General features: G+C 46.1%; 1 protein-coding gene across 2 annotated transcripts in view; it reads right to left on the bottom strand.

Moving 5' to 3' along the window:
• Positions 1 to 3,877, bottom strand: part of LOC135385664 (uncharacterized) — a 33,244-nt gene extending 29,367 nt beyond the window's left edge. Inside the window, exons 1-10 of one of the 2 annotated variants that reach the window (XM_064615118.1) lie at positions 3,724 to 3,877; positions 2,776 to 2,860; positions 2,485 to 2,712; positions 1,523 to 2,121; positions 1,135 to 1,427; positions 964 to 1,074; positions 738 to 877; positions 444 to 622; positions 219 to 317; positions 17 to 163 (exon numbers count right to left, since the gene is read on the bottom strand). In XM_064615118.1, coding sequence (XP_064471188.1) covers positions 17 to 163; positions 219 to 317; positions 444 to 622; positions 738 to 877; positions 964 to 1,074; positions 1,135 to 1,427; positions 1,523 to 2,121; positions 2,485 to 2,712; positions 2,776 to 2,841 — 1,862 coding nt within the window. In that variant the 5' untranslated portion in view covers positions 2,842 to 2,860; positions 3,724 to 3,877. The remainder of the gene's footprint in view (positions 1 to 16; positions 164 to 218; positions 318 to 443; positions 623 to 737; positions 878 to 963; positions 1,075 to 1,134; positions 1,428 to 1,522; positions 2,122 to 2,484; positions 2,713 to 2,775; positions 2,861 to 3,723) is intronic. The other variant, XM_064615119.1, reaches the window with a different exon arrangement.
• Between the last annotated feature and the right edge of the window lie 10,236 nt (positions 3,878 to 14,113).

The raw sequence follows: 14,113 nt of genomic DNA, 5'->3' as shown, positions 1-14,113 counted from the left end.
CACATTTCCCACTCACTCGTCAAGTGCAGCCTCCAGGTGAGGAAAATGCCAAAGAATGTGTGCTTTTTCCACAAGCATGCAACATTTTTTCAATTTCCCAGAGCACCTTGAAACCATTTCCTCCATCTCTGTGAATACCTGCAGGCAAATGTCTGAAGAAAGGCTAAAAAATATGGAATGACTTATAATTTGTACAGTGACTGAGCTTGGTCACTCACCCTTCCTTGATGGAAATGTTCAATTCCATAAAAAGGAGATGAAATTTCTCATTGCCAGTCATCTCCAAGTTCAGCTGCTTCATTTGGTCTACTAGTGTGCTACAAGGTGATAAGTGCAGTTTATTATGGCAGCTTTTTATTATTGCTGCTTATTTTTATTATTGCTGAGACTAGGAACACAATGCAATGACAGGAGCCATGTCGACTTGATGAAATTTCACTAACCATTTCAGCAGAACTGGGTGAGTGATATCCCTTTTTGTTTTGACCCAACGAGTAACAATGGCAGGGCCCATATCAGGAACAGCAGGCATGGCCTTTGCAGTAGCTTGCATCGCTTCAACGAACAAGGCTTCTTGTCGATATGCCCAAATAAGCAGCTCACACTTTTTCCAGAACCCCTTCTGAAAAAAACACTTGTGATTATACTCGTGTAGTTTCATGGGCACTGTAACGCCTAGCCTACAGAGAGCTTCACATAAACAAACAAGTACTACAAGTGAAGGAAAAAGTACATACCACAGTCTCATCTTTGTCTTTCCCTGAACCCGGTTTTATTTGCAGCCTGTGAAGTTCAATGCTCATTTCTCCAAACATTATGATGAATTTATTCAGCTTATGCTGAATGCAGCTATAAGCTAGGAAATAAAAGATGGAAGCTGGAACAGAAAAAAATTAAATAAATAAAATTCAATGAATGCAAAAGACATAACCCTTCCAGGGTACGGGGAAATCTGTGTCTCACCAAGGTGTTCCGTTTCGCCTAGGTGAGCAGCACCACCTTGAACAATTTCTGAAAGGTTCTCAGGATAATATTCCTTGGCTTTGCTCAGAACCTTATGCAACCTTTTTAAATCTAGCAGAAAAACATCAGGAAGGTTAAGAATGCTCCATGCAAGCTGTGAATCACACATACCTTTTGTCTCTTGTATGATGTACATGTAGTGTGTAAGAATAAACCGCAGCACTTTCAGAGTGACTTCCACAGGCTCATCGTAGACACCAATGCGGTACAAATGAGAAAGATATTCTTTCAAGAAGGGGCCAAACTCTAACACAGCATACATGATGGGCATAAATCCCTGTTTGTGCTCAGAGTCATCAATGAAGCACTGAATTTCAGCCATCTTTACTCCCAAGGTGTTGACAATTGCCATTACGCATTTTAGCTCTTCAGAGTTTTGCTTGCAGTTGTCCCAGTTGAGTGTCCTGTGCATCAAAAAGTAAGCAAAGCACAAAGATAATCAATGAAATTGCACAGTCTACGTGCTGTGCGAATCTGTGTGACAGACTATGTGACTCACAACAACAACTTGACAGATGGCACGGCACTCTCGTTCAGCATGCACTGGTGGATGGCATATACCTGGTCGACAATGCCGAACAGGACTCCAATGTGTGCATGCAGTTGTCGGTCATTGTCAAACAAGGATACATCTGCTATTTTCTCCCATTTACGTTGTAGGGAAAAATCCACGGCCACCTTAGCAGACAGCTTTTTATGGTCGAGCAGCAGATCCACAAGTGGAGGCACGTTAGCCCTTGTGCTCTTGGATGTTCGAAGCAGCAGCTTCTGAATTTGAGGGAGTATTGTTTCATAAAGAGCAGTTATTTTTGACTGCTGTTTGTGCATGGACACACACCACGTTGCAACACGAAGAGTCCTGTCTGCCACGGCCTGCATATCATCTTTCAGGCATAAGAACTCTATGGCTTGAACTTGAAGTTCATAGATTGTGGACTGGTACAAAGCAAAGTTCTCCTGGCAAAGTTTCAGGGAAGTGTTCCACACTTGAACATAAGCATTAGCCACAATGACTTGGAGTTTAGGCTCTTTTGGGTCAGATGACCGAGTTATCAGCAGAATGATGCTCGAAGCCTTGAGAGCAATCGCGAACAGTTTCTGCAAGTCAAAATATATAGTGAATAATAACACATCTCAACAACATAAAAAAAAAAGGATAAAAAGCTAAGTGCATTAATGCAAATAAGTGTGAATACTGGTTTATCAATTCTCGCTGGGCTAGATGTGTACAAATAATAAATAAGCAATTCTATGTATGCAAAGAGGGGAAAGCAATCTGCAATGCTTGCAGCACCTAAGACAGAGTGTAAAGGTTGCTCACAAAGCGTGCAGACTTATGAATGCACAACTTCCTCTGGCTTTCCTCTGTACCGAAGTCCACCTTAATACCCCAAGGGCCCAAACTTCTGGGCTATTCCCGTACGTAAACAATGCAATAACTAGAAGCAGCAACTTATATACCTCTTTTAGAAGGAGGCTGAACACATGATACAAGATGTTTGTGAGATCAGCAGAACCATCAAGTTGAATTTTTTCTAGCTCTTGTAGGCCCAGATTGAGAGACTCTGCAATTTCTGTAGGAAGTCTCTCCATGTTCATGCCGTCGTGATACTTCACAGCATGCTTGAAGAGACTTTTTAAAAATGAGAGGCAGTGTGCTTTGCTTCCGCTGAGAGCTTTGAGGTGTGCCTGAAAAGTTATGCATAGGGAAGAGTACTGAAAGAGACAACAATCACTCATTACAGTACTTACTGTAACACCACTCAGAAACCCGTCCAGCTGCCGGGATCTCAACTTTTCCAGTAGACGTTCTTCCATAGTCCTCTGTCGGCATGTACTGCAAGTTTTACTTTTACATTGTACTTGGTCACACTCACGTGCATACTCTAGTACATCCGTCACAATTACAAACTGTGGGTAAAAAGTAATAATGATTAAATGCTAAATTACATATGGTGATCAGAAAGACTCATGTGCATGGAGCTATGTTGCTGTCCTCATGTGTAGCATCGAGATTATCAAAGGGCATACCAACTTGACAAAAGGCTCTGACACCAAATAGAAGGGTTACTTCGTTTCCCCCCCTGCCAGGTTTAGGTACATCAGGGGCGGATCCAGAACCTCAATATTTTTTTTATTGGGGGGGGGGGGTTCTTTATCGAAGTGAGGGAGGGAAGAGGGAAATGCAATGATTAAGCTGACGCTTTGACGTCCCCACTGGATCCGTCACTGAGGTGCATTCTTAAGGAAGTGAAAGAGACAAGCACACGGCCTGGCTGAACTTGATAACGCGCTTGCTGCACTCGTTGACATTTAAGTTCAAATACAATGGCCCTCGTACACAACGAACTTTAGTTTCGCGAGTGGGGGACCTGGAGAGACCGGTTCTTCAACGCCCCTCTGAAGTACGGTGTTACTTTACCAACGCGGGCATTCGTAGTTGCTGTCCAATATCAAATTCTTGTTCATGAGCCAAAAGAAGGGCTTAGATACGCACGTGCTGCATAACATAGACATGAGCAACATTATGCTGAGCGAGAGCAGAAACAGTGCTCGAAATTCTCGTTCCATTCCAAACTCTATTTTTTTTTTACAGGGCAGCTTCCTTGCGCTATGGGTTCAAAAGGCCCACCGAATGCGCAACATAAACAATTAAATCAGTCTTCTATTTCTATAACTAACACACGATCTAGTTCTTACCTATTCAAATAAGTGTAAACGTCGGCGAGTTACCCACATTACCGGAAAGGCCGAATGAGATGAAATAACGCCGGCATAACACATTCGAATATGGCGCACGCGGTAGAGAAAGACCAGTGTTGCCAAACTGTACAGTGGAACAATCGCTGAAACGCCACTAAAAAGTATCTAAAACCTAGGGAAATGCTAAAAGTTGCTGTAATTTTCTAACGTCACTCTGAAACGATTTCTTAAAATGTATGATGCTTGAGACAATTAATCTGGTTGATATACAGTTTTAGAATCAAAGCTCTGCCATGCCTGTGCACAAAGACAAGCATAGCAGAGTATCGTGGATATTTGGAGTTCGCCACCTAAAAGTCACCCCTCCCATTTAATCGTTTAATTGTGACTGTGAAGCCTTGCTGTTGTCTTGACGATAAGCACTGCCCTAAGGCATGCGTCTTCAAATCTACGCCCTCTTTCCCTCTTTTGACCGTCATCGCCATCCATCCGTTGTGCGGATAACTATAATTGAGACGTCACTCATGACATCCGGTGACGTCACAGTCGACGTCAATTGTGACGTCTGTTTCCATGTTCACGAACTTCCATTTGGTTCCCTTTCCCCCCTCACTCCGCACGCGCTTCGTTTTCCTTTGCTTCCATCGCGACATTGAACTATTCAACGGCCGATGGATCGCGTGTTTGACCCAGTGTTGCCACACCTACAGATTTATCATGAGATCTACCTACTTTTTGAAAAATCTACAGATCTAGAGAGATTTCTGAAAATCTCATGATTTTTTTGCTCCAACGAATGAGTCAGTCGACCCAGTGTTTCGCATCAGTGCCCAAAACGAAACGATGAAAAACGTCAGCAGAACTCGGGAATGAGTGCTTTACTGACTATTTTTTAGAATATTTTCCACAGTTAATTTGACGAAAACGAAGCAACGACCACCAACTGGCCTCCTGCACACAAAACGCATGCTGTTGGGTCAAACTGCTTCGCCTTCGCAGTTGACAAGGATTTGACCCATCGATCACGAAACTAGCGGGGCTCGCCGAAGGAGAAGGACGTCTACTGCGTCTGACTTATTGGCGAGCCTCAACGCAGTTTTCTTGAGTGTTTGTGTGCGCGTTACTAGCTTGCATCACAGACTTGACTCGCGTTGAAGTGAAACAACAACGTTTATAATTCACGTCACGCATGTACGCTTTCATTATGTCTGTGGAAATAATATCGACTTTTATTGTTTTTGTGGTCCATTGCGATCCTCGCTCACCACTGTGATGGTGGGACGAACGAGAGAATTGTTCCTACTACACGCGATGCGTTATTCTTGCATTGGAGCGCAACGGCTCACGTGGATATATCACATGTCAAAGTATTAAAATCTATGTGCAGTGACACTTTTTTGTGATTGTAGCAGATTTGAATACGCGACATCGCAAACCGAAAGTTCCAACGCGTAATGCCAGTGCGCCGCAGCAAAAAAATTCCGGCTGTGGTCTTCAGCAGCGGAACGAAATAAGCCCTTGCTCTTCCACTAATTTAGAGACGCAGGCAGACATTACAGATTTGAAGGCAAAATGTTCAAGAAACTAAGTTTTGAGTGGCTACAGACTTTTACTCTATCTACAGATTTTTCGGGCTCGGATCTACAGATAAATTTGTTTTACGTGTGGCAACACTTTTGACCATATATGGAAGTAGCCCACTGAAGAGAGCAATGAAACACAAGACAGAGAAAACTTCATATCAGAGTGCACTGGTAACAGGTTTAATGACAAATCACACCAGTGCCAGGGAAGGGCAACCGGGGCGTATATGCCCCAGGGTCCCCACCGAAAGGGGGGCCCCCACCACTGCAGTATTTTTTTCTGTAAATGGTAGGTGCTGCAACATAGAACCATGATTTCAACATTTGGACAGTCGAGCACTGCGGCAACTGTCCTGATGGCAAGCCGAAACTGTTAGGAAGACCTGTTACGGACCTGCAGTTAGACGCATCGGATTGCTCAATCCCGTGTAACCACCTAGTAGCACCGTAGCACGACGTCTGGCGCCACCGAGTGACCAGGGGCGGATTACTGGCCACTTGTCGGTGCGTAGCGCAGCGTCGTCTCCATAGTAACGCGTGCTGCACGTGACCCGCTTCGTCGTGAGAAGGAAGAAGTGACCTTACTCGCAGCCTGCCACCGTCGCCGGGTGTGTGGCGTTCGTAGCCATTGGGCGAGAAGGTCAGCCGACGCAAAACGCTGCGATGTTCGTCGTCGAAAATGGCGCTTGTGTATGCGTTTCTAGAGGACCAAGGAGCCACTTCAGTGCAGTCAACGAGGACATTTCGTGCTCACAAGGATGTCTTCACGTCGTTGTCGGAAGAGCAGTTTGTTTCCTTCTTCCGACTGTCCAAAGCCTCGTGTATACACATACAGGATGTATATGGAAACATTGACATACACATCGAGTGTTTCCCATATAGGGAATGTTATGCACCCGCATTAGCTGAGTTAGTGTGTATGTAACCCACCATTGTGGAATTAACTCCGTCTTGCACAAGCATGACATTTCTTTATTTATGAAATATTTGGACACTGCAAAAAAAAAAAAAAAATCTAGCAATACTTGCGCTATTCATTTGTATGCCTTTTCTGCAGAAGCTTGTGCGCAAAATATTGTGATATTGCAGCCAGTGCCTGCGGGAATGAGCCAGCACATATTTTATTGTCCGTATTGTTAGTAACTCTTTCATTGGGCATACTTGGCATAGACGATCAATGCTTCCTGCGGTCCGCCGTTGTTGTTCCACGATTCTCCTTCGTTCTTCAAGGAGTTGGTGGACATTGATGGTGGCACCTGTCTCCTCCTCCGTCGACATCTGCCTCCGCTCCGCACATTTTGAGCTTGGCTGCTTGTTGTAGCCGGCAACTCTCTGGAAGCCTCAGCAGGCTGTGTAGTCCTGAGCTGTTACCCGAATCACTGCTTAGTTTAGTTGTAGAACTAAAAAGGAGGAGGAGATCACTCGACAAGCTCAGCAAGCACACCGTAAGTCCACCAAATAACTTTATCCTCGTCAGTATAGCAATCTTCCACGCGGCGTATAGTGCACAGATCACCTTCCTCGTCTTCTACGAATGTAATGCTAAAATAAAAAACGCAATTAATCCTCAACACATGTGTCGCGTGAAAAGAAAAAGAGCCAGCTCCGAGCACCGAAGGATTCCCTTCGAGCCGGCGACGGCAGCAGACGACACTGCACAGCATTCGCATTGGCTGATTCGTGTCTTACGTGCTCATCTAGCGAAGTATGTGCAAGAAGGTTTCTTTCCACGCGGTAACAAAATTTATATTTCTTAGAGGTAAATACAAAGTAAGTTAATGTCGTCAAATTTAGGCTTTTTGCTTGACAGACTTGCGTCTGCCACCGAGAGTAGCGTCATTGCTCCTCGCGCCGACGAGGCTCGCCTACCCAGCGGACGACGGTGGCCTTACTAACCACTTCAGATCGTGCGTCGGCAGCGCGCGCTTGCCCGACGGTGGGCGTTGCCACGTTAGACCGACGCACCGATGCAATGGCCAGTAATCCGCCCCAGGTCCCCACCGCGTGTCTGCAAGAGCAAAGTTGGGCGTCCCTGCATGGTTGGTACGGAAGTAAGTAATAAAAGCCTCCAATACTACTCAATTTCGCTAGATTTCATGCCCGATATCAGCCATGTTGGTCAGCTGGCTCTAGTGTTTCGGTACATGGAAAATGCTATGCCAGTTGAAAGGTTCGTGCAGTTTGTGCCTAACCAGGGACATAAGGCTGGAGTTCCTCGACACACATGGCATAGGACTGTCATGGGCAATCCTATTCTTGATGATCCACATTGAGTTTGCGTGCCCGCACGCATTTTTGCTTGTATATGCGCGCAATATATGCATTGAACAGTCACTTTCAAATGATTTTGGACAGATGCATGGTACGATCATCTGCATGAGTGTGGTCCTACAGCCCAAGTTTGATAGTACAGGATGTAATTCGCTGCGCCGGACTCTCTACCAGAACGTGTTGGTGGCCAAGCTGGGTGGGGTCACCTAAGAAATTTCAGGGGGGGTGCAAAAATGGAGGGGGTGTAGGGAAATCCCTGGCGGACCTTTCTGTGGGAACGTTGAACACTATCATTCATGAACACCTCCAGTTTCGGAAAGTTGGTGCCCGTTGGGTCCCGAGGCAGCTCCCCGTGTTTGACCGGCAGAGAAGACTGGAAATCTCCCAAGAGCTAAGGTACCGTTTCGACACTGAAGGACAGCCGTTCCTTGATCGGATCACCACGTGCGATGAAACGTGGGTGCACCATTTCACTCCTGAGTCTAAACTCACATCAAAACAGTGGAAGCATTCGGGCTCACCAGCTCCCAAGAAGTTCCGAAGCACCCCGTCTGCGGGTAAGGTCATGGCCACGGTTTCCTGGGACAAGGCTGGCCTTGTTCATGTTGACTTTCTGCCCAGTGGTACCACCATCAATAGTGCATATTACTGCCAGGTTCTCAGGGATGTGCATAGGGCGCTGAAGCAAAAGCGGCCGGGCCTCATCACAAAAGGAGTCCTCCTCCTACAGGTCAATGCACGCCCGCATACCGCGCATCTCACGACACGCAGCTTACAGGAACTTAACTTGGCTGAGAGTTGCTGCCACATCCCCCTTCCAGTCCAGACCTCGCCCCCAGCGATTTTCATCTCTTCGGGCCACTGAAGGCGTTCCTTGGGGGCCGCCACTTCAGCTGCGACGACGAGGTCAAGAATGCGGTCCGATCATGGCTGCTACGCGCCGGTAAGGATTTCTACGCTGCTGGCATCCAAGCCCTCGTGAAACGCTGGGACAAGTGCATTAGTGCAGCTGGAGATTACGTTGAAAAATAAAACTAATTTCTCGCCAGTAAGTTCATTTTACTTTTGCGAAAAATGAAAAGTCCCGGTTTGACTTGAACACCCCTCGTATTATTTTCTCTTCGGATGTGCACGATTTGAGTGGGTCGGTCCGTGGCAGGTAGGAGGGGCAATGCAAAATGCAATTATAAATGCTGTGCAATGCAAGGTGGTGCACTGTTAACTTCAGGTTATGCTACTTTCTCATCAGTTCACCGTTACTATCAGGGTAATGGTGACGACCCAGAAGGTGTAAGCGCGGTGACCCAGTGCTCTCTGTGTATCACCTTCTCTCCCAGCAGTTTCGTCACGGGCGGGCCTGCTGGGCACAGATATGACGGCATGTTGTCTGCTGTCCTCCCAAATGCTTCTAGTTTATGCTATATGGTGTCAACATACATCTGTACAAGAATACATGCATCTGTCTTACTCCTCTTGAGGTCATGCAGATATGATTACAGGAACACTGAAAATATTGCACCGTTCTATGCGTTTGTTGGCCCCATGCTTACCAGCACTATATGAAGAGCACTCCAGTGTCGGTATTGCATCCCACCTGAGCCTTCCTGTGTGTAACAGTGCGGTCTATGCAGTCTGTGCAGGCTGTGTTAGTGCTTGTGTTGTGCTCAGAGCAACCCTGGGTGCCAAGGAACAAAACCGCTCTGCAGCTCCACGTCACAAAATTCCACCCATGCTTAACACATGAAAAATGGTTTCCATTGTAAGTAATGTTATAGAAAAAATATGCAGGATATTATACAAGAACTGGCCAGCATCCCAAGCATGCATCAGACTGCGCAACACCAAGACTGAAAGCCCACTGCGAAATCACGTTCAAATGCACGTGGTGGTGGTGTTGCTGGTGAAAGGGCTCGCCGTTGTCGTCCTCATAGAGGTGGGCAACGTCACGACTGACGCCCTGGGGGAATGTGCGTCCTGGGCCGACTTCTAAGAGAACTTTGCCGACATAAGTCTGAAACCGTCCGAGGAAAACCCAGGAAAAACCCCAGACAGCACAGCCGGCACAACCTTCAAATGCATTCAGAAGCAAGCAAGCAAGCAAGCCCAAAATCATGCCGAAGTGCCCACCAGGCAAACCACATAGCTCCAGAACCCATGCAAATATGAGAAAACGAAGAAATCATGCAACAAGCTCGTGCACACTGTTCAAATTTGCGCGCGCAAAAGCTGAAGCAGCAAGACACGTGCTTTACCAACCAAGTGTTTACCAACTCGTTTGATGTTGACCAATGCGAGCAGGTGTTCCAGCAACAGCGCTGAATACATACAATATAATTTATGCACCAGCAAACTATATATGTTCCTACTTGACAGTCTTTATTTTTCGATCGAGGCATCGCATCATATCCAAAGCTTGAAAGGCTGGGAACTTGGAAGTATGCGTAAACGAGAATAACCACAGCGCATGTACAGGGTGTGTGCAGAAAAAGTAGCCGCACGGTTTCACGCATAGCGCGTTCCTTGCACACCGTAGGAACTTATGGTGGCGCACGACGACGCATTTATGCGATAAAACAAACAAACAAACAAACAAAAAGAAAAAGAAAGACCAGAAATGAAAACAAAAATTTATACGCAGCATCGCTCACTCACTCGTCAAACTCGCTCACTCTGCACGACTTTGACGTACGTATTGAGCAGGCAAACAGGCTCCTTTTCCTAGCTACCGAGTAACTTATGTCATCGATGAAAAAAATAAGTTTACGTTCGTGTTTGTTCTGGCAACACCCCGGTTCGCTCGCGCATCAAAACACCAGGGTTGCCCAGTCAGATCGCATATTTTTCTCACCTTCGCTACCTTTTTCGATTTACCTTGCAGGCCCCGACAAAAGTTTACGGAACACGCGAGCGACGTATTTTCTCCTCGGCGCGAAACCCTAGCAGCAAGCGGAAGCGGGCATGTTTACTCGTTCAGAGGAGTGGAGGAGTGCGCCGACGGCGAGAACAATTCAAACCACCCTTCGAGCACGTTCAAATTATATCGAAATTATCGCAGTGTGTCGCTAACAGCGCACTCGCTCAGCCCTCAGAACGAGTAAGCGAGCCCATCTCCGCTCGCTGGTGGGGTGTCGCACCGAGGAGAAAATCAACCGCTCAAGTGTTCCGTAAACTATTGTCGAGACCAATTAAAAAAAGAAAAGAAAAGAAGAAAAAGAAAAAACTTGTACCATGTTCGGGAATGTCCTGGTGAAATCTTGCGAGGTCGTCATGATTATTCACTTTTCACAATGAGTATTATGTTTTGCTGTCCACTTAGTATTCAATGTGTCGCCGATACATATCAAGCAACCTTACAGAATATAGTGGGAAGGGTAGCAAAATAAAGCGTAAAAGAAACGATATCTGACAACACTTGGGAAATATTGTATCAACGTAAAGGTAACAGTGAACAACGCATAAATGTTGACACCTAACGACTGCTGACACGCATTCGCGCGGTCATATTCTATGTAGATTCTACGTCGTAGGTTAGCATAGGCTGTAAAATGCAGCCGTATACCTTGCAACGGTATTTCACCGTTCATTCTTCAAATCGTTGTGGACTCGTGAAGACGTCTAAAGTCACCTGCAGTCACCAGAAGGCGTCTGAAGTCACCTGAAGTCATATGAAGACATCTGAAGTGACCTGCAGTCAACTGAAGTATCCTGAAGACATCTGGAGTCACATGAAGTCTTCTAAGAGCCTGGTGTCACCTGAAGACGTTTACAGTCCCGTGAAATCTCCCGAAGACGTCTCTGGAGTCACCCGCAGTCACCTGAAGACATCTTGAGTAACCTGTAGACATCTGAAGCCACCTGAAGGCGTCTGGCTTGACCTGAAGGTGTCTGAAGTCACATGAGGACGTCTAAGGTTACCCTGGAGTCACCTGAAGTCACTTACAGACACCTGAAATCACTTCGAGATATCTGGAGTCACCTGAAGTCAGATATACACATTTTGAGTGACCAGAAATTACATGAAGCCGTCTCGAGTAACCCGAAGTCATACAAAGACGTCTAGAGTCACCCGAAATCACATGAAGACGTCATTAGTCAGCTGGAGTCACCTGAAGTCATATGAATTCACCTCAATACGTCGGGAGCCACCTTAAGTCACTCAAAGACGCCTGAAGTCACTCGAAGATGTCTGGAGTCACATGAAAAGGCTTAAAGTCACGTGAAGACATCTGCATCCCCTTGAAGGCGTCCGAAGCCACTTGAAGAGGTCTTGAATCCCATGAGGTCCCTTGAAGTCGATGGCAATTGATGTTCTGAGGCTGGAACATATAGGAGGGACAAATACACACAAAGCCTCAAACGCCTCAGCCTCATCTCCAGACATCTCAGTCTCAAAGATGATGTAGGTTCGTGTCCTACAGCTTGCTAACTTTTTCAGTGACTTCCTTCTTTCACCCTTGAAGACGTCTGAAGTCACCTCAAGATGTCTGGAGCGACCTGAAGATGTCTGAAGCCACCTGAAGACGTCTCGTGTCACATGAAGTCTCGTGAAGGCATCTTGAGCCACCTGAAACCTCTGGAGTTACCTGAAGTCACTTAAAGACGCATTAAGTCACCTGAAGTTGTCTCGAGTCACCTGAAAATATCTGGAGCCACCCGGAGACGTCCGTAGTAACCTGAAGATCGCTGAAGTCATCTGAAGACATCTGGATCCACCTCAAGTCGTCTGGAGTCACCTAAAGTCACTTAAAGACGCCGGAAATCACCTGAAGACATCTACAACGACCTGAAGGCGTCTGGAGTCACCTGAAGACGTCTTGAATTACCACAAGTCACTTGAAGACGGCTGCAGTCAGCTGCAGTCACCTAAGGCGTCTGGAGTCACCTGAAGTCACATGAAGACGTCTCGTGTCATCTGATGTCACGTTAAGACCCCTGGGGTTACCTGAAGACATCTGGAGCCAGCAGGAGTCACCTAAAAACGACTAGAGTCAGCTGAAGAACATGGAGACGTCTCCACAGTCACCGGAAGTCACCTGAGGACATCTGGAGTCACCTGAAGACGTCACCTGAAGAAGGCACCCTTTGGATTTTTCTGATAAGTGGGGGATCATGGAATAGGTGACCCTATCTGGACCAGGAGCACTGACCTTCACTGAGGACAATGCTCGCTGGAGCTCTCCATTGTGAACGGCTGGTTGTATGTATAATTTTCACCACCCACAGTTGAAATGACTTGTTTTTCTGCACGGTTTTTTTAGAGACAAGAACGTTTTGCTGTAATGTGCAGAACTGGAAACATTTTAAAAATGTTCACCTAGGAGGTCCGTCTGTTCGTCTAAACTCTGACATGGAACACAATTGACTTGAAGGAGAGGAATGGAGAAGCTCTGGTAGTCTCCTTCAATTTTCCGGAGCCTATCCCATACTTTCTTTGATGGGGTTCCATGTGTTAAAGAAGAAACAAAGTTGAGCCAAGAATACCTTTTTGCTTCCTTTCGCGTCTACCTTGCTTTGGCACGTGCTTTTTTGAAGGCAAGAAGATTCTGTGATGTGGGGTGTCCATGCAGTCATCTGAAGTCACGTGGAGATGTCTGAAGTTACCTGGCGACGTCTTGAGTGAGCTCAAGTTTCGTGAAGTCACGTGAAGGCGACTGCAGCCGCCAGAAGATCCATGAAGCGTCTGACGTCACCTGAGATGTGTGGAGTAACACGAAAATGCCTAAAGTCACATGAAGAAATCTGCAGCGACTTCAAGGCATCTGTGGTCACCTGAAGACATCTTGAATCGCCTAAGGTCACTTGAATACGTCTGCAGTCAGCTGAAGTCACCTAAGGCATCTGGAGTCACCTGAGGTCATCCGAAGACGCCTGAAGTCACATGGAGACATTTTGTGAAAACTCAAGGCGCCTGGAGTCACCTGAAGTCACTTACAGACCTCCTCAAGATATATGGAGTCACATGGAATAAGCGAAACACATTTGGAGTCACCTGAAATCACATGAAGACGTCTTGAGTCAACCGAAGTCATATGAAGACGTCTCGAGTCACATAAAGTCACGTGAAGGCATCTGGAGGCACCTGAAGACGTCTGGAGTAAGCTGTAGATGTCTGAAGTCATATGAAGACATCTAGAGCCACCTCGCCTTACACGCCTTACACGACCAAATGGCGTCGATAATGATCATGGTTTTCTCGCGACGTAAAGCCACGAAGTATGATATCAGCTAAACATAGCTAAAGTATTCAGCTAAACATATCAGCTAAACACACCTAAACATATCAGCTAAACATACCAGCTAAATTTCAGCACAGAATAGAGAACCCCATGTGAGCAAAACAATCCACAAAACGACCAAATGGCGTCAATCACGATCATAATTTTCTCGCGACGTAAAGCGACGAAATATTATATCAGCTAAATCTACCTAAACATCAGCTTGACATGCCATCTAAACATATCAGCCAAAATATCAGATAAACATATCAGCTAAAAATATCAGAGAAACATATCAGCTAAAAATATCAGATAAAC

The sequence above is a fragment of the Ornithodoros turicata genome, chromosome 2, assembly GCF_037126465.1.
Source record: "Ornithodoros turicata isolate Travis chromosome 2, ASM3712646v1, whole genome shotgun sequence".
NCBI classification, from domain to species: domain Eukaryota; kingdom Metazoa; phylum Arthropoda; class Arachnida; order Ixodida; family Argasidae; genus Ornithodoros; species Ornithodoros turicata.
Note: the sequence above shows the minus strand (reverse complement) of the source record. Positions and strands in the feature narration are given on the sequence as shown.